This window comes from Chrysemys picta, chromosome 2 (genome assembly GCF_011386835.1).
Source record: "Chrysemys picta bellii isolate R12L10 chromosome 2, ASM1138683v2, whole genome shotgun sequence".
Lineage (NCBI taxonomy): Eukaryota > Metazoa > Chordata > Testudines > Emydidae > Chrysemys > Chrysemys picta.
In genome coordinates, this window is record NC_088792.1 from 2,484,084 (window position 1) to 2,510,787 (window position 26,704).

The window sequence follows — 26,704 nt, forward strand, 5'->3', positions numbered from 1 at the left end:
TCGGGGCCAGATCATCAGCATAATTAAATGCCACCAACCCCCCTTCATAGTCCAGAGAGACCCGGATCCTCCTAGGATCTCTCCTCAGGCACAGGCGGGTGATAGGTTTGGTGTGAGCCCGGTAGTCATGGACACCATCCCACTGCCGTACCCCCATCCAGACCCCCTCCTCAGGAGTAAAGCCAACCTCTCCCTTTCTCTGCACTGACTCTCTAGCTACCCCCACAGCCCAGAGCCCAGCTGGCCCTCCCTCCACCTTCACCTCCCAGGAATGTTTCCCGGTGGTGAAGCCCTCAGAGCCCAGCACACAGTAAGAATAATCAAATCTCTCAGGATTGTCAGGCAAACTCTGTTTTTTGTGTCCCCGGCTCACAGTTTTTAGATCTTCAGACAGGACGAGCTCAGGATGTGCTGTGGCTGGATCCAGAGTCAGATTCGCTGGGGAGAGACAGAATCAGAGCGTTATTGGCAGACACGGGTCAATGACAGAGCGAAAGGATCGGCTGGGCCAGACCTGAGACTCAGAATCTTCCCCCCTGCACTCACCTACTTAGGAACAATACTGTGTAACGTATACATGTGCCAGTGGGTGCTGCTCTTTATATAGCTAACTATCTACACAGAGAGAGAAATTACAGGGCAAAAATACTCAGTAACCCAGCGTTAAGGTGTTGGTGATACTTGCACCCTTCAAGAAAGCCAAGTTCAGCAAAACTGAATCTTGCGAATGCCAGGAGATAGCGAGTTCATGTAAATGCCCTCGCAACCTTAACTCTGCCCGCTGGAGCTGGCAATAGCAACTGGGAATTACATGCATGCACTGCAGCTGTAATCCCTTTGGTAGGTGTAGCTGTACTGAAGGGTGGAGGAATACGTTGGCACAACTTGAAGAGCTGTGATTGTGATCTGGGAGCTGTGGCCCTCTACAGGGTGTGTGTGTGTGTCCGTCCCTCTCTCCCTGGCCCCTGTGTGGGTGATCAAAGGACAGAGGTGCCTGGGTACCTTGGGAGAGCCAGGATGCCTCGTGTCACTGCTGCACTGGGCAGGCTGGTGTCACTAGTGAGGCACAGGGTTCCTCTTGCCCTGGGGAGCTGGGAGATGAGTGTGGAAGGTGAGTTTAATGCAGGGTAAGGGAACGCAGGGTGTCCGTTGGCATCATGTGCATTAGGGTGAAGTGATTGTAAAAGGAGTTGAAGGGGTTGTAAGATTTAGCAGCTGTGATGTTCTTTCTGTGGCGTGGGCTGAGATCGAGTGTAGGGCAGGTGTAGGGAGCTTCTGTTCAGTACAGCACAAGGACAGAGCATGAGTATTGTTATGGGTGTACTGGAGCATTTCTCAAAGTGGGCAGAGTCAAGGTTGTGTGGACATGTCCCTTAGCTCTGTATTTCCTGGTTTTCACAAGCTTGAGTTTTGCTGACCTTGATGATTTGGAAGGTGCGAGTTATCGCCAGGCAGCCTCAGCTCTGGGCTAATGAAGTTTTCTGCTATTTAATTTCCGAGGTTTTTTAACAGAAGGATAAATGTTGTTGGTAGGAGAGAGCGGCCATTTTATCATGTGAGTGTGTAGTTCAGGCACTACTGTGGACACGTAAGGACGATAATTCCTAGCTCTCGCACAGCCCTTTTCATCAGTAGAGCTTGAGGAGGGAAAAGGTGTTATTCCCCTGCTATAGATGGGGAAATTGAGGCACAGAGCGGTGCTGTGACTTGGCCAAAGTCATCCCACAGGCTAGTGGCAGAGCCAGGAACAGAGCCCAGGGTTTCTGAGTCCTGGTCCACCATTCACACCACCAGGCCACACACTGCTATAAATAAAATAAAAATAAATTAAATTAATTGAGATATCCCATCTCCTAGAACTGGAAGGGACCTTCAAGGTCATTGAGTCCAGCTCCCTGCCTTCACTAGCAGGACCAAGTACTGATTTTGCCCCAGATCCCTGAGTGGCCCCCTCAAGGATTGAACTCACAACCCTGGCTTTAGCAGGCCAACGCTCAAACCACTGAACTATCCCTCCCCCTGTACTACGTGATTCCTCACAGCTCTTCTCCCTCCCTGTACACTTCGGTATACTGAGATGGGGCTAATGCTCATGCTTTGAAATGTTTGGAGTATGTAATCACGACTGGTGTGAAGGAAGTAAATCAGGAAATGTTATTTACTCCTTCTGATAACACACAAACTAGGAGTCACCAAATGAAATTAACAGGCAGCAGGTTTAAAACAAACAAAAGGAAGTATTTCTTCACACAACGCACAGTCAGCCTGTGGAACTCTTTGCCAGAGGATGTTGTGAAGGCCAAGACTATAACCGGGTTCAAAAAAGAACTAGGTAAGTTCATGGAGGCTAGATCCATCAATGGCTATTAGCCAGGCTGGGCAGGGATGGTGTCCCTAGCCTCTGTTTGCCAGAAGCTGGGAATGGGCGACGGGATGGATCACTTGATGATTCCCTGTTCTGTTCATTCCCTCTGGGGCACCTGGTATTGGCCACTGTCAGAAGACAGGATGTGCCAGATTTTTGTTACCAATTTGCTTGAGGCGTTAGGTGATTAGGCTGAGGCCACAGGATTGTTTGGGGAGGAGATGACAAAACACAAGCGATTACATTTTAAAGCTTTATTAATAAAATAATACAGCAAGAGAGTGATGGGTGCTTTTTATGTTACTTAGAGGAAGCAAGAAAGCGTTAGTGCCCCAAGCCCTAACCCACTTTTATACTTACACATGATTTATTTGAGGCTGGCCAAGCCTGGGTGTACCATAAGAAGAAGGGGGGGAAGGGTGGACGGGAGTTTTGTCCTGGTCCCAAGTTGTTTGGGGTCCGCTGTGATCTCCGGCTTGCTTTGGGTTTTGAGAGGGTTTTTAAGCTCTGGGTTTTTTGGGGGGTGTTTTTGTTTAGTCACTTTTGCTTTTGGTGCTTTTTGTATTAGTTTAAACTGGGTTTTTGTGGCCTTTTCAGCTTTTTAAAAACATACCAGCTTTAGACATACCGGCTAGACTTTGGGTTTTGTGTGATACGGTGGCTGGGGTTACTGTTGGCCCTTTACATAAACAACTATATAGCACAAACATGCTACAGATTTGTTGGGTTAAATATTGTTGGAGCTGGGAGCACACTGAATTTCATGCTAGTTGGTTTTTGTCCTTAATTATGGTTTTAATTAGTCCCTGCAAGGTATTTCGTGTGTGGAGAGCCAATTTGGCAGGATGTTTGAGGGCGGCAGTGGCCACTGTCAGGTGGGTGAGATTTGTACTTGTGACTAGTTTTATGGCCTTTTTTAATTGTTTGTTTTTTATGGCCCCTTGCTGAATATTCTAAATACTAGCTGCCATATTGGGCCCATTTCACAAGGAGCCCACTAAAGTCTGGTTTTTTGGGGGGGGGACAAGGACAACATCTGCCTGAGGAGGGCCAGTTGGAGGGTGGCCTCGCTGGTACAATTGGGAAGGAAGGCTGGGACCTGAAAGCATGTCAGGGGCAGATAAATGTCTAAAGCTCCCAAGGTGGCATTCAGGAGGATTCAGCGTTAAGTGGCTGCCTCCCATTTAGTGGTGGGTAACATTTGCCACCACAGCTGGTGGGGCGATGGGACATAACGTTGTCCCGTCTGGGGCTGCCTGGCAGGGTATGGAGCTTTTCTGGGTCAATTTTGTTTGGGACTTAATTGGGGAGGGATATGCAGAGCCAGGGGACCTGGGGCTTTTGGCTGGGGGCCGCTTTTGAAGAATACCCAGAAAAACATTGTATTACAATGAAGGATTTTGCAGGCCTGAAGCAGCAAGAGCAGTTCCACCACTTCTGTTTTGGGTGGTTTGGGGCTCTTGCTATTACAGCCTTGTTTTGTAAATAAAGCAAAAGGAAAAGAAAAAGAACAACGTAAATACATTTACTGGGGAAACTGAGGCACGGACAAAAACTTTTAAAGTTATTAGTTGTTTTGGTATAGCTTTTTTTGCCTTTTGTTAGGGATGTTGTTTGCTTGGTTTAGGAGGTTGCAATAACAATACTGCGTTCAGGGATTAGGGATTACTATTATTTGCCAGAGGGCTTTTTATTTTGCTTTTGGCCACCACAGGAGGAACAGGGTTTGTCCCCATGAGGTTCAGGGCATGTTCAGGGCCACCCACCAGGTATTTTGCTGTGGCCCTGCTGTGTCTATCCAGACTATGCATTGTTTTTAAGGCACTTTTTGTTTAGCCTTGCGCCACACTGTGGCTTGGGTCCCATCAGCAGCTCAAGCCAGGGAGAACCTTTGAAGGGTTGTTTTTTTTTAAATGGTAATTATTTAGATAATTTTATGGATAGCTGGAAACCCAGATGGTCCAGGCAGGTGGCTGGTCCACAACTGAGCCCCATGATGCCATGACCAAAAACCTAGGAAGAAACATATGTTTTGAGCTGATTGTCGTGCGCCCATTTTAATTTCCCGGGTAGCTGAAGTTGATACACTACTGGAGAGATGCAGCTTACAATGGCATATGGGCCCCTCCGCTTAACATCCAAGATGTGGGCCGCTTTCCCCAGTTTTTGCAATATTACCTTGTTTTTAATTTGCTATTCCCTGATGTTTTTAACGATGATTCCTTTGCGTTTGGCTTTTTTTTTTAAGTGGCCTTTACGGCTTTGTGGGTTTTACATAGCTTTTTTTTTTATAATTGGGCAAAGCTGAAACTTTTTGGTTGTGGAAAACAGTAAATGTGATTATTGGTAAACATAATATGGACATTACATTTATACTTGTTTACTAGTGGGTTGCTAACATTTTTATTTTTTAAAAACACTTTTTTAGGAATTAATATATACACACTGCCCATTATACAGTATTTTAGTTTTATTTAATTTATTTTATATACAGGATTTTAATGACATGTTTTTACTACAGGGCTTTGGAGCAACAGGCAAGGACAAACACACCCACTTTTGAGGAGTCCACTCGGTACAACCTTTGGTGTCCAATAGTTTTTTGTTTTTTTTAGCCCACTGGCTTGAGATCCGGGGTAGCCAGAAAGATTCTATGTGCAATATGGGGAGTGGGCTAACTTTTTATATTTTTGCTTTAAAACCAATTTTTTGTAATATGGTGTTTACTACCTGAGGATGTTTTTTTGCAGCATTTGATACATAACAGTGCTAGCAACAAGACAAACAACACAAGACAAAACATAGAACACAAAACACACTTTCTATTGGGACAGTAGATTTATGGCATTTTGAGTTGCTTTTTAGCTGGTATTAACTTTTTTTGATTTTTTGAAAGACAAAAAACATATTTTTACCCCTTTGGGGGTGGCAGATTATTGCTTAAATACTGGGCAGTACAGTATGGGGAGAAGGTGACCAGCCCTCTGTGGAGAAAGAAGTGATTCGGGACTATTTAGAAAAACTGGACGTGCACAAGTCCATGGGGCCGGATGCGCTGCATCCGAGGGTGCTAAAGGAGTTGGCGGGTGAGATTGCAGAGCCATTAGCCATTATTTTTGAAAACTCATGGTGATCGGGGGAGGTCCCAGATGACTGGAAAAAGGCTAATGTAGTGCCCATCTTTAAAAAAGGGAAGAAGGAGGATCCAGGGAACTACAGGCCAGTCAGCCTCACCTCAGTCCCTGGAAAAATCATGGAGCAGGTCCTCAAGGAATCAATTATGAAACATTTAGAGGAATCATAGAATCATAGAATATCAGAGTTGGAAGGGACCTCAAGAGGTCATCTAGTCCAACCCCCTGCTCAAAGCAGGACCAATTCCCAGCTAAATCATCCCAGCCAGGGCTTTGTCAAGCCGGGCCTTAAAAACCTCCAAGGAAGGAGACTCCACCACCTCCCTAGGTAACGCATTCCAGTGTTTCACCACCCTCCTAGTGAAATAGTTTTTCCTGATATCCAACCTGGACCTCCCCCACTGCAACTTGAGACCATTGCTCCTTGTTCTGTCATCTGTCACCACTGAGAACAGCCGAGCTCCATCCTCTTTGGAACCCCCCTTCAGGTAGTTGAAGGCTGCTATCAAATCCCCCCTCATTCTTCTCTTCTGGAGACTAAACAATCCCAGTTCCCTCAGCCTCTCCTCATAAGTCATGTGCTCCAGACCCCTAATCATTTTTGTTGCCAAAATGAGAGGAAAGTGATCAGGAACAGGGGGATTTGATAGCAGCCTTCAACTATCTGAAGGGGGGTTCCAAAGAGGATGGAGCTCGGCTGTTCTCAGTGGTGGCAGAGGACAGAACAAGGAGCAATGGTCTCAAGTTGCAGTGGGGGAGGTCCAGGTTGGATATTAGGAAAAACTATTTCACTAGGAGGGTGGTGAAACACTGGAATGAGTTACCTAGGGAGGTGGTGGAGTCTCCTTCCTTAGAGGTTTTTAAGGCCCGGCTTGACAAAGCCCTGGCTGGGATGATTTAGTTGGGAACTGGTCCTGCTTTGAGCAGGGGGTTGGACTAGATGATCTCTTGAGGTCCCTTCCAACCCTGATATTCTATGATTCTATGATTCTGATTGCACTGGCTACAGATGTGGTTGCTCTCCCCACCAGCCCAGCTTTTCCCCTGCCCCAGTCCTCTCCCAGGCTGCTTTAACCCCTTCTGGGCAGGAGTGGGGTGACCACCCCGCTACAGGGACACAATTAACTTTTACTAGAGTTTTGATTACTTTTAATTTTTTGCTTTTAAAACACACAGTGATTTGAAAAGGAAAACACAACTTATTGTGGCTCCCTTTGGAGCCCTTATAGGATTTTAATAAGTACCATGGTAGGTTTTCATTTTATTTTTTATTTTTTTTAATATATACTGCACATATCCTGGGGAAAATACACATTTTTTATATTGCTTTGTTTTTATATAGCGGTATATAAATTACATTTTTATATATATATTTGGGTCAGTTAAGTGCTAATAGAACCCCCTTATGTTTTTTTAGCAAATTTGACTAACTTGTTTATAGTTAAATGATTTTACTTAGATAGTTTTTTTGCTTCGATTATTTACAGACTTTTTTTGGAAAAGGGCCCATTTTCCCTTTAGAATGGCTGAAAAGAAACCAAGATTTTTTTTTAATATAACACTTTTTTTAACATTGTTACAATGTTTAACTGCTTAATTCTTTTTTAGCTTTTGCAGAGTTAATTTTTTTTAATTACTTGCCTATTTTTTAAAATGACACATACATTAACTTTTTAAGTACTATTTTAGGGATTTGAAATTTTTATATCTGTACTTACTGCTTTTTTTACTTTTGCCACTATGCCCTTAGGGCTTTTAACCCGTTTTTTTATTTTTCTGTTTGCTGCCTGTTTGCTTGGCTGGGCCCAGTTTTGCTTTTTTTGCTGAATTGTTTTTTTTTATGGGCACAGGCTTTGTTTTATTACTAATTTAGCAAGGAAGGTGGGCTCCTCAACTAGCCACCCCCCCCCCTGGTCTCTTTGCTCTTTGTAATTACCCCACGAGGTGCTCTCCTCATAGTCGGGGGTGCCGTACATATGACCTTTTCCTCCTTCACCCGCTGGACCTCTCCTCGGTTTCAATAAGGGCCACTATAGGGGTGCAACAAGGTTCCATCCAAACTTGAGGATTCCCACAAAGGGAGAGATTAAAGTTCTCACAAGGGTCACCCAAATCATCCCCTGTGAGGCTCACCACCTGGACCGAACGCATGGCCAATTGACGTTTTAACTGTTCGATTTTTTTTATGGCGAGCACACTGCCATTGTGGCATATGCTGGGCATGGATGGTCAAGTCTTTGACAAGTCCCTGAAGAACTAGTACTTGCTTAGCCAGTGCTTCCAGGCGGGTGCGTTCCACCTTTTCCACCTGGAAGTCCTGTCCCAAGGCATGCAACTTGTCCTGGGCATAGGCTTGGGTTGCAGCCTGGTTAGTGATTTGCACTTTCAGTTGTTCAATTTCCACCAGCTGTTGGGTACACACCTCTTCCCTTCTCCGCAACTCCTCTCTCTGTCCCAACATTTGATATCACATGACCACTGCAGTCCAAATACCCTTTAGCTTCAGCTTTTTATATTTGGCATACAGGTCTAACAAATTCTGCCCAGTCTGCATTTTTTTCTGAAGCTCCGCTATGGAACCCCAGGGATTATATCCCACTTTGGTGAGAGCCCTCTCCAACCGAGAGAGATCTTCATCCCCCATTTGAAAGAGACAGTAGGGTCCCGTCCCTCTTTGTCACCCCTCCCGTGGCTCGGGCATCAGATCCACCTGCCTCCTGTGACGCCAGCTGACCGGGCAGCCGGACTTCCATGTCCGCGCTCCCTAATGCCCGTACATCCAGCCTTGAACTCGTCTTTGATTCCATCGCCCACAACTGCGGGACTCCCAAGTCCGCAGCTGTACCTTCTGTTTCCTGAACATGTTGTTACAATTCGTTAGTACAACTCTTAAGATCTTTTAATTACTTACGCCCCTACTCTACTTGCGCTACATTGATGACATCTTCATCATCTGGACCCATGGAAAAGAAGCCCTTGAGGAATTCCACCATGATTTCAATAATTTCCATCCCACCATCAACCTCAGCCTAGATCAATCCACACAAGCGGTCCATTTCCTGGACACTACTGTGCTAATAAGCGATGATCACATAAATATCACCGTATACCGGAAACCTACTGACCGCTATACTTACCTACATGCCTCTGTTGGGACAAGCTAAATGGGTTATATGTTATAAGGTGATGGCAGATGTTTAGGAAATATATGAATAGAGGGAAATAGTTGAATGTAGTTTTAGAGGCCTAACTGAGGACTCCCTGTGTCTCTGTTCACTGCCTGTTTCTCTGGTTCTGCTGTAAATTGTTGAAGCAATCCCTGTAAGGAGCCCAAGGCCAAAACACTAATTATCTAAGGCCTGGAAAGAATTGAATATGTGACTAACCGATAAGAATGCTGTTACAGGACAGAAAGTTTGTACCAGGGAGTGATAAGAACTTTGGGAAAACAATGATGTTTTGCCACTGGCCCTCTCATCCCTTGGAATCTTGATTGTGCTATGTGAATTCTGTACCAATGTTTTTTAGCAATGCAAAGAGGGGAAAAAAAACATGTAAAACAAACCTGTTAAGTTTGGATGTGAGAATGCTGAATGCATGGAAGTGAGTGTTTGTGACAGGTAAATGATCGATCAGGAACTAGTACCAGCCGAAACTTAAGACTCACAACTATCTGCGGGCTGAAGATAATGCAGGGTGGAGGAAACTGGATGACCCCCGGAGGGCAAGCCGGAACCCGCCCAAAGCACATCAAGGAGAGATAGAAGACTCGAAGATAACATGCATAACATATGTCCATCATAAATGTACCATCCGCTGATCAAGCTGATTGATGGTTGCCCCAATCATGACCTCAGCATGACGAGGCAATCCCCATAGACTTGCATAGGACCAAAGACCTATAAAAACAAAACCGTGGGTCTGTGTTCTTTGAGTCTGGTTCTGCTACCACCCTCCAGGAGCATCGGATGCTCATCTGACACGACTCTGCTCCAACTTCGTGTCCCGGGCACCTGGCCAGTGACTTGGTACGAGCAACTTAAGGCTGGTAACTATAACTGATTACTGCAGAACCTGTGTGAATGCTTGTGTGAATGAATGAATGTAACAACTGTCTGTTGTATTTGCAATAAACGTGGCATTTTGCTTTATCCCTCTTATAAGATCCTGTTGGTATTCTCTTATTAGTATAACATTTCCAACTTCCATCCAGGACACACCACACGATCCATTGTCTACAGCCAAGCTCTAAGATACAACCACATTTGCTCCAATCCCTCAGAGACAAGCACCAACAAGATCTCTATCAAGCATTCTTAAACCTAAAATACCCACCTGCTGAAGTGAAAAAACAGATTGACAGAGCCAGACAAGTACCCAGAAGTCACCTTCTACAAGACAGGCCCAACAAAGAAAATAACAGAACACCACTAGCTGTCACCTTCAGCCCCCAACTAAAACCTCTCCAGCGCATCATCAGAGATCTACAACCTATCCTGAAAGATGATCCCTCACTCTCACAGATCTTGGGAGACAGACCTGTCCTCGCTTACAGACAACTCCCCAACCTGAAGCAAATACTAACCAGCAACCACACATCACTGAAAAAAACACTGACCCAGGAACCTATCCTTGCAACAAAGCCCGATGCCAACTCTGTCCACATATCTATTCAAGTGACATCAACATAGGACCTAATCGCATCAGCCATGCCATCAGGGGCTCGTTCACCTGCACATCTACCAATGTGATATATGCCATCATGTGCCAGCAATGCCCCTCTGCCATGTACATTGGCCAAACCGGACAGTCTCTACGCAAAAGAATTAATGGACACAAATCTGACATCAGGAATCATAACATTCAAAAACCAGTGGGAGAACACTTTAACCTGTCTGGTCATTCTATGACAGACCTGCAGGTGGCAATTTTGCAACAGAAAAGCTTCAAAAACAGATTCCAACGAGAAACTGCTGAGCTGGAATTGATATGCAAACTAGATACAATCAATTTAGGCTTGAATAGGGACTGGGAATGGCTGAGCCATTACAAACATTGAATTTATCTCCCCATGTAAGTATTCTCACACTTGCTTCTTATCAAACTGTCTGTCCTAGGCTATCTCGATTATCACTTCAAAAGTTTTTTTCTCTTACTTAATTGGCCTCTCAGAGTTGGTAAGACAACTCCCACCTGTTCATGCTCTCTGTATGTGTGTATATATATCTCCTCAATGTTCCATTCTATGCATCTGAAGAAGTGGGCTGTAGCTCACAAAAGCTTATGCTCAAATACATTTGTTAGTCTCTAAGATGCCACAAGTACTCCTGTTCTAATAGATTAGTAAGACATGATTTCCCTTTACAGAAACCATGTTGACTTTTGCCCAACAATTTATGTTACTCTATGTGTCTGACAATTTTATTCTTTACTATTGTTTCGACTAATTTGCCCGGTACTGATGTTAGACTTACCGGTCTGTAATTGCTGGGATCACCTCTAGAGCCCTTTTTAAATATTGGTGTTACATTAGCTAACTTCCAGTCATTGGGTACAGAAGCCGATTTAAAGGACAGGTTACAAACCATAGTTAATAGTTCCGCAATTTCACATTTGAGTTCAGAACTCTTGGGTGAATACCATCTGGTCCTGGTGACTTGTTACTGTTGAGTTTATCAATTAATTCGAAAACCTCCTCTAGTGACACTTCAATCTGTGACAGTTCCTCAAATTTGTCACCTACAAATGCCTGCTGCTGGGTTTGGTCCATTATTGGACCCAGTGGTTGGGTTTTGTATGCATTACAACAAATCAGTTATTAAGTAGCAATAAATTGTTTGATTCTCAACTCATTTGTACATTATAAGCCTGGGATGGCTCAGTATTCTTCCAATGACAAATACAGTTTTACCTGAAACAAGTGCCTCAGAGTCCTGTGTGTTGGGGGGGGGGGGGATATGCAAATATATTTAAATGTTTACCTTTTAGCGTTGAGAGCCAAATTTCTTCACTTGGGTCACTCACAGCCCCATCTGCACACACAGCCGACACCCGGAATCTATAGGGCGTCTCAGGATGCAGTTCATCAATGGTACAGAACTCTGTTCTCTTTCCTGTCCTTCGTTCCAGCCATTTGTCTTTCCCCTCGTGACTCATATCTCCTGCCTCCTCTTTATATTCCACCTTATACTCCCTTATACTGACTCCATCTCCAGTGACACTTGGACTCTCCCAGCTGAGGGTGATGGCAGATGAATCTACAGCAGTTGCTACAGGCTTCCCAGGAGGGCTGGTTGGAGAGAGCGTCTTCACAGGATCACTCACGTCGCTGCTCTCGCTGAGCCCTGGTTTGCTCACTGCAGCGTATCGGAACTGGTACTCGGTGTTTGCACGTAGCCCTGTTACTGTGATTGTCTCTTGTTTGTTATTTACATCCACAGCCGTCCAGTTCTCCTGCCCTACAATTCTGTACTCTGCCCGATAGCCGGATATCGCAGCCCTGCCATAGGCTGCTGGGTTAAACGTGAGCTGCACACGGTCATGTTTGATTCCACCAATCAGGGCAGGAAGAGGCTTTGATGGAGGTTCGAAGTTCGTGCTGACGAGCTCTCCCTCCTCATACAGGTAAATGGCAGTGCCGGGATTGTCCTTGTCTGGAACAAAGGCCACAATGAACCGAGTCTTCTTATTAGATTTGTTGACACTGGCAAAATTTGAAAGGGACTTTGCAGATTTTCGAGCTTTTTTATACATTTCTTTTTCCTCAAACCACACTTTGGATTTTGGTTTCTCAACGACAGAACTGGCTGAGGCAGGATCATGAGTTTCCTTCATAGACTGGGTCTGAAGCCAGAGATTTAAATCTGATAAATATGGCTCCTCTTCATTTAATGAGGTGAATGTAAATGAGACGATGAAATCAAGCCCAGTGTCAAGTACTATTTCATCTAGTTCACTCTGAGAGGACACCACTTCTACATCCATTAGGGCCCTAAGGTAGGAATTCACATAATTCATCTCTCGCTCCTTTGTATCCAGAAATTCATTGAGTTTCTGAGTGTTAAACGGTGACTGGTTTTTACATGATAAAATGTCCGCCAGGGCCCCTTCTTCTTTTCCACCTCCACGGATAGATGATAAGAGGTCTGCTAGCTGTTTCTGGAAAGTCTCTCTGTGTTGCTTACACAGATCCTTGAATTGCTGGATTTTGCTCCTGATTTCAGGGAACTTTGTGGCATTTGATTTCTTCACCACATCATTGCATCGCATGTCTAATTCTGTCAGTTGCTCCAGAGCAGTTTGAACATCAAAGATCAGTTTTGTGCTGATCTCACGCACCAGCTGAGCAGCTGTGGACTCCAGCTTGATCAGCGGGTACAGCCAGACTCTCACCGGTACGGCCTTCTCCCCCCTGTAGCCCAGCAGCTTGGGGAGGGTGGAATAAATTTTCATGGCAGCTTGATAAGTAGCTGGATTGTTCTCAAGAGCAAAATCACCATAAAACTTACAACTAAGTTTTTCAGCTTGTGCTTTTTCTGTGTCATCCATTTTGAGAGCTCCTTCCCCTTCGATGGAAACCTGGGGTAGCTTTTTAATGATAACGTGGAGTTTTCCGTGTATGTCTTGTATGTTCTCAGATGAAGAAACGTCCTGATCAAAGACAAAAAAAGCCTGCGCCCCGTACAGCACAGCCGTGACCACGTGGGTGGCCGTGCCTTGGTCAAACACATCAGGGTAAGAGATATTATGGTGCCCTAACCGGCTCATACTCAGCTGCTTAAACTGTGTTGTAGTTGAGTACTGGAGAGAAACACGGGCTTGATGTTTTGATGTCTTGGTATCACTTAAATATTCGGCGGATCCATTCACTTCCACCAGGCCAGACAGGAAACTGGCCTTCAGCGATGCTGTGACATTGAGGGCAGAGGCCTTGTCTTCAATGGTGTCAGATGCAATAATTTGATAGTCAGTCTTGGGCTGTGGTTCTGCATCTACATGATTTCGAAGTGTCTCCAGGTCCCATAAAGTGATGCCTAGAATAGTACAGACAGACACATGGTAAATGGCAAAGAGGGTAAGAAACCTTTCTGTTCTGTAACCACAAGACATTGTCTAAAATTAAAATAAGAGCTGAATGTCCCTGAACAAAGTGTCTGATCTGGTAACACGCTTCACTTCTTGTGTTTGTGTGTGAGATGAAAAATAGATTAACATTTGTTTAAAAATCTAACATAAACACACAATGATGACTATGCAAAGTTATGATTAAAATGACATTTTTATTGTAGCCTGCTGCACTTAGGGCAGTTTCAGCAGCTGATAATGAGAATACTTGCTCTTATTATCCACATGGATCCAAAGCATCTAACAGATTGGACTAGCTCCTTCTCCAGTTCAATATCTATACACTTAATTTAAAAACAAAAACAAAAAACTTTTACATTAAGAAAGTGAAGGTTGCAAAGCCAAACAGTGAAAAGTAAGGTAATGTCATAATTAAGGTTTCCACCCAGCCTTAATTGAGCCACCTTGTGTGTATGCATTCTGGCACAGTCTTTAATTACTTGATCCAATAGTGTCTGTTCCAGAGAGCTCCTCGTTCAATGCACAGTTGGAATGGTTCTCACCTGAATGGTTATGATCCAATATTTCTTTGTATACTTCTCATTCAATGTGTGGCCCCAGGCCGCATTCACTGTCACCATTCAAGGCCTGCACTGAATACAGAACTGTTAATTTCCTCCTGGGTGACCATCACCATAAGTGTGTCATGGGACCACCATGTCCCATTCACCCTTGGCCTCAGCGTGGAATGGCCTAGTGTCTGAAGTCAATGTGGCAGCTCTCACTCGCAGGTCTGTGCAGCCTAAGGGCTAGAATTAATATGGCTGCCTTCTCCCTCAGGGCTGTCTGGCCTAATGGCCAGTGGGGAAAGTGAGTCGCCACCTAGGGGTTAGTGGCGGCCAGGGTAGAAGGACCCAGGCCCTCCCTAATCCACTGGGTCCCCGCCCAGGGCCCTGTCAGTGGCAAGTGTATTTGCCACCGAGTCAGCTGGGATCCGGCTGAAACCCACTGATGTCGCTTTGCTCTATGGCTGGTCCCCCTGAGCTACTTTCTGCCCTGTCTCTTCATGTGGTGGCCTGGGTGTCTCTCGGGTCTCTGGATTCCTCAGCTTGGGCAGTTCCATGGGCTCCGACCTCTCTTGGGCGCCCTCTGACATCCTGGGGTCCTCCTGGGTCTTGGCAGGTTTGGCTTCTGCAATCTGGAAATTTGGCAGCTCCCGGGCTGGAGCCAGCAACATGCATCTTCCTTCTTCAGTGACTGAGCTGAATTGCTCCCTTTTGTACCTGGGTTCCAACCAGAGCATGCCCAGCAGGGCCAAGGGGGCGTGGTCTCCTCAGCCCACAGAATGGGATTAACCCCCGCTGAACCAGTGTGGGGCAAGCGTGCCACATCACAAAGTGCTTCAACAACATTAATACACTTTTCTTCACAGCACCTCTGTGAGGCAGAGAGGTGTTAATATCCCTATTTTACAGAGGAACTGAGAGTAAGGACAAAATTGTTAAAAACATCCACTTATTTGGGTGCCCAGCTTGAGAAGCCCAGGGCCTGATTATTTTCAGAGCTTTTAGCAGGTTTATAGCACTTTACATGTTCAAGTGCAGCTCCCATTGACTCCAGTTCAGCTGTGAGTGCTCAGCGCTTCAGTAAATCTGATCAGCCACAGAGGGGAAGAGAGACACATCTTCCAGCGGGATTTGCAGCTATTTGCCGTCAGCAAAGAAACGTAGGGCCAGATTTTTAAAGGTATTTAAAGATGCATAAAGTGACACAAAGGTGCCTAGTGGGATTTTCAGAAGCCTGGTGCAGCCTTTAATAAATCTGTCCTCTGAAGCCTGTGTCCAGTGATCAAACATAAAGGGAGAGAGCCAAGATAGTGCAACATTCAGGCTCTGTTCAGTCCTCGACATTTACTGTGCTTTCCCCACAAGCTTCCTGAAGGTCGGGTTCTCTACGTTCCTGTACATCATCACACTGTAGCGCCCCCTGGTGGGAAGCTATCTGCCATAACACGTGAGGGTAAGGACACTAAAGACTCAGGGTCCTTCTTCCTCTCTCCCCCACAGGGCTGACCTTTTCTACCCTGGTCCCTGTCTTGTGCCCTGTCTGCAATCTGTCCCTGTGACAGTGTCCACCCCACAGCTCCTGGTTCCCTTTCCTTCCCCTTCTGGGTCACGTCTCAGTCTTCTCCTGGCTCAATCTGTCTCTGCCTGACCTGCCCCGCTTGGCCTCCAGTTCATTCTGTCACCTCCCCACCGCATTCTCATTACTGTTCTGATGCTGATTTTCGGTGGGGCCTTGGACAAATTACGTAACCTCTCAAAGTCGGTTGGCCCGGCTGTGACGGTGGGATGACATTTACGCTTTCATAGGGCTCTTTGAGACCTGTCTTAATAATGTTTCTATAGTGCAAAGTATTTTTAAAATGATATAGCAGGGGTAGGAGCAGAATGTGGGGGTCCTGGTTACCAGGCCCATGCTTAGTTCACCCAGACCCTCTTGATACACAAGGATGTTACTGACTTGCTAAGGCAGGTAGCTGTGCTGTATACACCTTATGGCCTCTGATGAGTTTCTAGTGACTTCAGCAACCACATTAAAGCCCAAATCCCAGGCCTGAAAGTTAGAAGGACCAAGGCAGTTCCACTGCACAGGGACCGCAGCCCACAGAGACAAGTTTCCGTGGAAGGCCAATGGCTTCTCTAGCTGAACTGTTGGCGGTGGTACTTAGATGAGGGTGAGGGGGTAAGAAATCAGGCCTGTCATGGAAAGTTAGCTTCACCCTGACTATGCTACTGCTCTTGCTCACCCCAGTGCAAACTGAAGTCACAAGAATTTTTCCTGATTGAAACCAATGAAATGGAAAACAGAGTTTGACACGACTGTCTCTCCACAGCACTTCACGTGACCTTAGCCAGAAAGCTAGAAATAACACCATGAGCAGAAATTAATTCCTGGTAAAGAGGAAACCTCCTTTTGCATGGACTTTACAACGCTGCTCTATTAGTGCAAATACTTTGCAAGTACAGCAACAGGCCTGTTATGCGTTTCAGTGGGGACACTGAGCAAAGCACATGCTGTGTGCGCACTAAGGGAAGAGTTTGCTCTCTTGCCGTGCTGGTTCTGTGCACTGGCTGAAACTCAGTAATTAGGGAACAGTCCTAAGTGTCAAGTTGAACTCTTGGGTCCATGTAGAATGGGAGCTGCCCAGGGACTGTCTCTGCAGTTCCACGTGGGAGCAGAGATGCTGGATGTTTGTTCAGCCGCAGTAGTGACGCCTGTCGTGCCAAAGGGAGCTCTGCTAACGGCTCGGCCTGCAAGGAACTGGGGAGGAGGCGGCACATGGCCAGGCATAGAACAGAGCCAGCGCCCGGCTGAAGGTTCCAGTGGTGCACAGTCAGGTGGGAGAGCTCCTCAGGGGACGGGGGGACTGGAGAAGAGTCAGGGAGAAAGTGGCTGCCTGACATCAGAGTCAAACACAAGCTGACTTTAGTCAAACACAAGTTCCTGGGCTCAATAGAGGGGTCATGAGGTGAAATTTATTGGCCTGCGATATACAGGGGTTCAGACTAGTGGCTCTGATGGTTACTTCTGGCCTTAATATCCATGAATCTGTGAGAAAAGTCAGACTCTTGTTCCCTTCAACTGCGCCACCAAGACATTTGTGATCTCCCAAAATGAGCCTCCTTGTGCACAGAGCAGCTGTTGGGTGGCTGGAGCTGGGGTGGCCTCAAGATAGACAGGGAGTGGCCAGAGAGTCTGTCCCGAGACAGGTTATAACTGGGTGCAAAAAAGAATTAGATGAATTCCTGGAGGACAAGTCCATAAATGGCTATTAGCCAAGATGTTCAGGGACACAACCCCATGCTCTGGGTGTCCCTAAACCTCTGCTAGAATCTGGGAGTGGATGACAGGGATGGATCACTCGATCATTGCCCTGTTCTGTTCATTCCCCCTGAAAAAACTGGCATTGGCCACTGTCGCAAGACCGCACACTGGGCTAGGTGAATTATTGGTCTGACACAGTATGGCCGTTCTTAGGTTACTAAATGCCAGGGAGGTGATCATAGACTCATAGAATCATAGAATATCAGGGTTGGAAGGGACCTCAGGAGGTCATCTAGTCCAACCCCCTGCTCAAAGCAGGACCAACCCTAACTAAATCATCCCAGCCAGGGCTTTGTCAAGCCTGACCTTAAAAACCTCTAAGGAAGGAGTTTCCATCACCTCCCTAGGGAACCCATTCCAGTGCTTCACCACCCTCCTAGTGAAAAAGTTTTTCCTAATATCCAAACTAAACCTCCCCCAATGCAACTTGAGACCATGGCTCCTTGTTCTGTTATCAGGTACCATTGAGAACAGTCTAGATCCATCCTCTTTGGAACCCCCTTTCAGGTAGCAGAAAGCAGCTATCAAATCCCCCCTAATTCTTCTCTTCTGCAGACTAAACAATCCCAGTTCCCTCAGCCTCTCCTCATAAGTCATGTGCTCCATGTTTAGACTTTATTGGTTGGTGGGTGGGAATGTGAGAGGGCAGTCACCCTGAGAAAAGATCAGGAGAAAATAAATCTTCCAAGCTGGGCAGTGGGTAGTTTCATGTAATCAGGAACATGAGATGTTGGCAAGGCTAATTCCCCACTCAGGCACTTTGAGTGCAGAAGGTGGGGGCCCGCAAAGACTTTAAAAAAAATAATACTTGCCACTCCAGGCTTGTATTAAACTCCCAAGGTTACAGATCCTCCTGGCTTTGGGTTGTAGTGCTGCCACCACCCAAATGCAAAAACCCTTTTGAGAGCCTAGGAAGAAGGTGACCAACCCTCTGTGGAGAAAGAAGTGATTCGGGACTATTTAGAAAAACTGGACGTGCACAAGTCCATGGGGCCGGATGCGCTGCATCCGAGGGTGCTAAAGGAGTTGGCGGGTGAGATTGCAGAGCCATTAGCCATTATTTTTCAAAACTCATGGCGATCGGGGGAGGTCCCAGATGACTGGAAAGAGGCTAATGTAGTGCCCATCTTTAAAAAAGGGAAGAAGGAGGATCCGGGGAACTACAGGCCAGTCAGCCTCACCTCAGTCCCTGGAAAAATCATGGAGCAGGTCCTCAAGGAATCAATTATGAAACATTTAGAGGAGAGGAAAGTGATCAGGAACAGTCAGCATGGATTCACGAAGGGGAAGTCATGCCTGACTAACCTAATTGCTTTCTATGATGAGATAACTGGCTCTGTGGATGAGGGGAAAGCAGTGGATGTGTTATTCCTTGACTTTAGCAAAGCTTTTGATACGGTCTCCCACAGTATTCTTGCCGCCAAGTTAAAGAAGTATGGGCTGGATGAATGGACTGTAAGGTGGATAGAAAGCTGGCTAGATCGTCGGGCTCAACGGGTAGTGATCAATGGTTCCATGTCTAGTTGGCAGCCGGTTTCAAGCGGAGTGCCCCAAGGGTCGGTCCTGGGGCCGGTTTTGTTTAATATCTTTATTAATGATCTGGAGGATGGTGTGGACTGCACTCTCAGCAAGTTTGCAGATGACACTAAACTAGGAGGCGTGGTAGATACACTAGAGGGTAGGGATTGGATACAGAGGGACCTAGACAAATTAGATGATTGGGCCGAAAAAAACCTGATGAGGTTCAACAAGGACAAGTGCAGAGTCCTGCACTTAGGACGGAAGAATCCCATGCACTGCTACAGACTAGGGACCGAATGTCTAGGTAGCAGTTCTGCAGAAAAGGACCTAGGGGTCACAGTGGACGAGAAGCTGGATATGAGTCAACAGTGTGCTCTTGTTGCCAAGAAGGCTAACGGCATTTTGGGCTGTATAAGTAGGGGCATTGCCAGCAGATCGAGGAACGTGATCGTTCCCCTTTATTCGACATTGGTGAGGCCTCATCTGGAATACTGTGTCCAGTTTTGGGCCCCACACTACAAGAAGGATGTGGAAAAATTGGAAAGAGTCCAGCGGAGGGCAACAAAAATGATTAGGGGTCTGGAGCACATGACTTATGAGGAGAGGCTGAGGGAACTGGGATTATTTAGTCTCCAGAAGAGAAGAATGAGGGGGGATTTGATAGCAGCCTTCAACTACCTGAAGGGGGGTTCCAAACTGGATGGAGCTCGGCTGTTCTCAGTGGTGGCAGATGACAGAACAAGGAGCAATGGTCTCAAGTTGCAGTGGGGGAGGTCCAGGTTGGATATCAGGAAAAACTAATTCACTAGGAGGGTGGTGAAACACTGGAATGCGTTACCTAGGGAGGTGGTGGAGTCTCCTTCCTTGGAGGTTTTTAAGGCCCGGCTTGACAAAGCCCTGGCTGGGATGATTTAGCTGGGAATTGGTCCTGCTTTCAGCAGGGGGTTGGACTAGATGACCTCTTGAGGTCCCTTCCAACTCTGATATTCTATGATTCTATGAAGGTGCATTTGGGAATTCCTTCCTGTAGGGCAGTTGTTCTCAACCTGGGATCCGGGCCCCGCTATGGGGCCTCGAGCAGGTTTCAGGAGGGCCTCTAAGCAGGGCCAGCATTACTCACTGGGGCTCAGGGCAGAAAGCTGAAGCCCCACTACATGGGGCTGAAACCCAGGGCCCTGATCCCTGCCACCCAGGGCTGGAGCCAAAGCCTGAGCAGAGTAGCTGCACAGGAGCCCCTGTGGCATGGGGCCCCAGGCTATTGCCCTGCTTGCTACCCCCTAACACCTGCCCTGGCTTTTGTATGCAGAAAACCAGCTGTTGTGGCACAGGTGGGCCGTGGAGTTTTTATAGAGTGTTGCGGGGGCCTCCGAAATAAAAAGGTCGAGAACGGCTGCTGTAGGGTACTCTAAAGCTCTTTCACCCGCCTCCGGGGAAGAGCCAAGAAAGAAAAGAGAAAAAGAAATCAGCTGTTGCCACCAGCTGAACCTGGAACGCTTTGTTCCTCTTAGTAGCTAATTAAATAACATGTGCACAGGCCTCTTTACCTCCTAAGACACAGGAATCCAATCATGTTCTTAAAAAGGGTAATTTTTATTAAAAAAAAAAGGAAGACAGCACCTTTGGAAAATCAGGCTGTTGCTAGATTTTAAAGAGCAACTGAAAAGGGTTAAATGCCAGAAATGGCTCCCTGGGGGTCCAGCGTAAAGATTACAAAAGAAAACAAAAGCACCCATGTTCAGCACAGAGGAATCCACAAGCCCAAAATAAAGAGATAAACCTGATCACGTCTAAATAAACATTTCCTGTTCTACTTACATAGCTGTAGTTCCAAATGAGGAATTCTAGGTATGAATGATGAGGAATTTTCATACCTGGCCCAAGCTCCTTACAGCAGACCTGCTGGCTCTATCTCTCCAGCCAAGAGAACAACAACACAGACCCAGAGGGGAAGTTTTTTTTCCAATTTTAAAAGTTTCTAGTCTTCCCATTGGCTCTTTTGGCCAGGTGCCAATTCACTTCCTTTTACCTAAGCATTTCAGTGAGACTTCTTAATCCTTTACAGGCAAAGCAAGTAGAATACCACTACTAAGAAGGATTTTTATAGCTAACTGACTGGCTGGCTGTCCATAGAAGGGTGCTACCCCCCCACACACACCCCACCATTTACCAGATGTTTTAGTTCTACATGACCTAGAACAGAGGTTCTCAAACTGGGGAGCATGGGAAGCTTTAGGAGAAAAAAACCTCACTGTGCACATTTTACCCACAGCAATGAATAATGAGCAAAGCTGGTTCCTCCAGAAATATCAGGTCCTCAGAAAGCGCTGTGCATTTGAGTCTTGATCAGTGGTCACTAATCTGCCTGAGCCCTGCTGCACCGCCAGCATGGAGCCACCTGTGGTAAGCGTCTCCCAGCCAAAGCCTGCACCTCACCCTCCCTCCTGCACCCCAACCCCCTGCCCCGGTCCCAGCCTGGAGCGCACCCCACCACCACTCCAAACTCCTAGGCCCCAGCCCAGAGTCTGTACCCCAACCCCTTGCCCCCGTCCAGTGAAAGTGAGTGAGGGTAGGGGAGAGTGAGCAATGGAGGGAGGGGGGAATGTAGTGAATGGTGCAGGGTCTTGGGGAAGGGGCAGGGTAGATCCTGGGTTGATCTTAAATTCTAGATGGTGCTGTGTACTTGACTCTGGGTGGTGCTGTGCATTCTGATGGATTTCTGTTAAGCTTGCGTAGCATTATACAAGGTCGTTGCCATCTGTACATTAACCCGCTTGCTACGAGGCGGGGTGTACATTTGATTGTAAGTGTAACCAGAGTCAGGATGAGCTCTACCCTGACATCTGGTGATGAATTATGGCAACTGTGGAAAAGAACCTCGGGCTGATCTTGTTTGCACAGGCACACCCACACACCTAGCATAAGCCCACAGCAACCGAAAGTGGTTACTTTGGCTGGTGTGGGATCCCCAGTTTCTCTGTTATTGGGGCAGGAAGAATAAAGTGTTGTTACCCTGATTCTGTGAATCAAGGCCAGTGGAACTGTTGTATGACAGAGAGACTCACCATTAACTAAGTAGCACTTGCTAGACAAGGGGCATGGGTTAGAAAACCTAGTGAATTGAGAGAGAGGATGGGGTTAGGGGTTTGTGCCTGATGGTATGAGTGCCTCCCTCTTTTTTGTATTAGAGGGGTAGCTGTGTTAGACTGAATCTGTAAAAAGCAACAGAGGGTCCTGTGGTACCTTTGAGACTAAGAGAAGTATTGGGAGTATAAGCTTTCATGGGTAAGAACCTCACTTCTTCAGATGCAAGAAATGGAAATCTCTAGAGGCAGGTATAAATCAGTATGAGATAACGAGGTTAGTTCAATCAGGGAGGGTGCAGTGCTCTGCTAGCAGTTGAGGTGTGAACACCAAGGGAGGAGAAACTGCTTCTATAGTTGAATAGCCATTCACAGTCTTTATTTAATCCTGATCTGATGGTGTCAAATTTGCAAATGAACTGGAGCTCAGCAGTTTCTCTTTGGAGTCTGGTCCTGAAGTTTTTTTGCTGTAAGATGGCTACCTTTACATCTGCTATTGTGTGGCCAGGGAGGTTGAAGTGTTCTCCTACAGGTTTTTGTATATTGCCATTCCTGATATCTGACTTGTGTCCATTTATCCTCTTGCGTAGTGACTGTCCAGTTTGGCCAATGTACATAGCAGAGGGGCATTGCTGGCATATGATGGCATATATAACATTGGTGGACGTGCAGGTGAATGAGCCGGTGATGTTGTAGCTGATCTGGTTAGGTCCTGTGATGGTGTTGCTGGTGTAGATTTGTGGGCAGAGTTGGCATCGAGGTTTGTTGCATGGGTTGGTTCCTGAGTTAGAGTTGTTATGGTGCGGTGCGTGGTTGCTGATGAGAATATGCTTAAGGTTGGCAGGTTGTCTGTGGGCGAGGACTGGCCTGCCTCCCAAGGTCTGTGAAAGCGAGGGATCATTGTCCAGGATGGGTTGTAGATCACTGATGATGCGTTGGAGAGGTTTAAGCTGAGGACTGTAGGTGATGGCCAGTGGAGTTCTGTTGGTTTCTCTTCTGGGCCTGTCTTGTAGCAGGAGGCTTCTGGGTACACGTCTGGCTCTGTTGATTTGTTTCTTTATTTCCTTGTGTGGGTATCGTCATTTTGAGAATGCTTGGTGGAGATCTTGTAGGTGTTGGTCTCTGTCTGAGGGATTGGAGCAGATGCGATTGTACCTCAGTGCTTGGCTGTAGACGATGGATCGTGTGGTGTGACTGGGGTGGAAGCTGGAGGCATGAAGGTAGGCATAGCGGTCGGTGGGTTTTCGGTATAGGGTGATGTTAATGTGGCCATCGCTTATTTGTACGGTGGTGTCTAGGAAGTGGACCTCCCGTGTAGATTGGTCCAGGCTGAGGTTGATGGTGGGGTGGAAGCTGTTGAAATCATGGTGGAATTCTTCCAGGGTCTCCTTCCCATGGGTCCAGATGATGAAGATGTCATCAGTATAGCATAGGTAGAGAAGGGGCATGAGTGGACGAGAGCTGAGGAAGCGTTGTTCCAGGTCAGCCATAAAAATGTTGGCATATTGTGGGGCCATGCGGGTGCCCATAGCGGTGCCACTGGTCTGGAGGTATATATTGTCACCAAATTTGAAATAATTGTGCGTGAGGATAAAGTCACAGAGCTCAGCAATAAGTTGTGCTGTGTCATCATCAGGGATACTGTTTCTGACAGCTTGTATTCCATCTGTATGTGGGATGTTTGTGTAGAGAGCCTCTACATCCATGGTGGCTAGGATGGTGTTTTCTGGGAGGTCACCAATGCATTGTAGTTTTCTCAGGAAATCTGTGGTGTCACGGAGATAGCTGGGAGTGCTGGTGGCATAGGGTCTGAGTAGGGAGTCCACATATCCAGACAGTCCTTCAGTGAGAGTGCCAATGCCCGAGATGATGGGGCGTCCAGGATTTCCCAGGTTTGTGGATCTTAGGTAGTAGATAGAATAACCCCGGTCGGGGCTCTAAAGGTATGTTGATTTGTTCCTGTGTTAGTGTAGGGAGTGTCCTGAGTAGATGGTGCAGTTTCTTAGTGTATTCCTCAGTGGGATCTGAGGAAAGTGGCCTGTAGAATTTGGTATTGGAGAGTTGTCTGGCAGCCTCCTTCTGGTAGTCAGACCTGTTCATGATGACAACAGCACCTCCTTTATCAGCCTCTTTGATGATAATGTCAGGGTGGTTTCTGAGGCTGTGGATGGCATTGCGTTCTGCACGACTTATGAGGCAAGCGATGTTGTTTTTCCACAATTTCTGCCTGTGCACGTCGGTGGAAGCATTCTATGTATAGGTCCAGACTGTCATTTCGACCCTCAGGAGGAGTCCATGTGGAGTTCTTCTTCCTGTGTTGTTGGTGGGAGGGTATCTATGTATCAGTGCGCTGTTCAGTGTTATCTTGAAAGTATTCCTTGAGTCGGAGGCGGCGAAAGTAGACTTCCAGATCACCACAGAACTGTATCATGTTTGTGGGGATGCTGGGGCAAAAGGAGAGTCCCCGAGATAGGACAGACTCTTCTGCTGGTTTGAGCGTGTAGCTGGATAAATTGACGATATTGCTGGGTGAGTTAGGGGTACCCCTGTTGTGGCCCCATGTGGCAGGTAGGATTTTAGACAGCTTACGGTCCTTTTTCCTTTGTAGAGAGGTGAAGTGTGTAATGTAGATCTCCTGTCTTATTTTAGTAAAGTCCATTTGTTTGGAGGGTTGGTTATTTATGAAAGTCTCCAGGTTGGAGAGCTCTTTCTTGATGTTTTTCTGTTTGCTGTATAGGATGCTGATAGATGGTTCCTCAGTTTCTTTGATAGTGTCTGGCATAATCTCTCACTGTGGTCTGTGCAGTATGTAGATAGCAATGGATTTTTCACCTTCAGTCCATTTGGTATGATGTCCATCCGTTTGCATTTGGAAAGGAAGATGATATCTGTCTGTATTTGTATCTGTATCACCACGAACATGATTGAACTAACCTTGTTATCTCCACACTGATTTATACCTGCCTCTAGAGATTTCCATTACTTGCATCTGAAGAAGTGAGGTTCTTACTCACGAAAGCTTATGCTCCTAATACTTCTGTTAGTCTCAAAGGTGCCACAGGACCCTCTGTTCCTCTTTTTTTGAGGGCCTGAAACACCAATTGCACCACCTTCTCTCTCCACTGTTGAAGAGCAGAACTAATTTTGATTCTATTGAGAATCTAGTTACAGGCTGCTATGTGAAGTTCACTTTGGGCCAATGGTGCACTAGCACTTGGGCTCCCCTACTGCAAGCTGAAATCACTAAAGAGCTAAAGTTACTAAGAGCTGAGATCACTGAGTGCTGTTTTAACCAGTGGGGGAGCCTGAAACTATATTGCTAAGTGGCTGGTGGAGTGGCGCAGTTTGTGGGATGGTTGGAGCGGCCCATGAAACGGTGAGCGGAGTGAAGCTGAGACGTTTGCGGGGACGGCGGGCGGAGCGGAGCAGTTTGTGGGGTGGCAGAAGTGGCTCGCAGGACAGCTGGTGGAGTGGAGCAGCTTGTGGTGAAGGCTGCGGCGGAACCCCACAGAGAGGCGGGCAGTCGGCCTCGGACCACGTAAGGTGCCCCTTAACACCCTGCGTATCCCCGTTTCTCCCCCCCTTTCCACCCAGGCTGGGGGGGGGGGGTAAAACCCTGCAGATAAACTTTAGAACTCTGGGGCTGCACTGACCAGGGGCAGAGACTTTTGGGTTGTTGGACTTTTGGGATCCTTGGGTTGTTGGACTCAAGAGACTTTTGGGGTATTGGACTTTGGGTGATTTTTGGGTTGCTGGATTCAAGAACCAAAGGGAAAGGACATGGCCCAATTTGCTGGGGTGGGTCTTTTGCTCATGGTTTGTGTTATGAATCCTGTTTGTGGTGTGTTTCAAATTTAAGGCTAATGTCGTTTACCTCATGTTATTAAACATTTTCTGCTACACTCAGACTCCGTGCTTGCGAGAGGGGAAGTATTGCCTCTTAGAGGCGCCCAGGGGGTGGTATGTAATTGTCCCAGGTCACTGGGTGGGGGCTCGAGCCGGTTTTGCATTGCGTTATTAAAACGGAACCCCTAGATACAGAACCCGGCCCTTGTTGCTGCCAACTCAGATGGGCAGAAGGGTTACATAAGCATGGACCGCAGTTGCAGTTTTGCTTTTGCTCTTATTACAATGGATCGTTGGCTCTGTTTGAATCAAGGGGAGCGTAAACCACTGCAGAAACAAAGAAGGGGAGAACCACTGACCTAAAACAAATGTCAGCAGGACCCCAATGCAGGTACCTCCTGCCCCATCCAGTTACTTCTGACCCTGGGGGAATGTTCTGGGCCATTTCCATAATAACCATAACGAGGCCACTCAAAGCCCACTTGGCTCATTCTCAGGTATGAATCGGTTCGGACTGTGACCCTTTCCTCCTCTCACTCCTGAGTTCAGGGGCTACAGAATTACCTGGGATGAGGGCGTCTTTGCGGCAGTCGTACAGCATCCCCAGCTGGAACGGGCGGCCCAGAGCCGGCATCTCAATGGTGTCAGCTGACCCGGCCATGGTTCCACACCCAGACGCTCTCCCCTCTGTCTGACCTGCAAGAAATAACTTGTGTTACACTGAAGTCCTCCAGGGGGCAGCAGATTCAAACACTTCTTCTTGGCTGCGGACTTCACACCTCTCCGACCAGGTGAGTTGGGTTCAT

General features: G+C 46.8%; 1 protein-coding gene across 1 annotated transcript in view; it reads right to left on the bottom strand.

Moving 5' to 3' along the window:
- The window catches only part of LOC135981874 (cytolytic toxin-alpha-like), a 52,081-nt gene that overhangs the window by 3,633 nt on the left and 21,744 nt on the right, over positions 1 to 26,704 (bottom strand). The window contains exons 2-4 of the mRNA XM_065586530.1: positions 26,463 to 26,594; positions 11,481 to 13,532; positions 374 to 438 (exon numbers count right to left, since the gene is read on the bottom strand). Of these exons, the coding sequence (XP_065442602.1) occupies positions 374 to 438; positions 11,481 to 13,532; positions 26,463 to 26,559 (2,214 nt within the window). The 5' untranslated portion in view covers positions 26,560 to 26,594. The remainder of the gene's footprint in view (positions 1 to 373; positions 439 to 11,480; positions 13,533 to 26,462; positions 26,595 to 26,704) is intronic.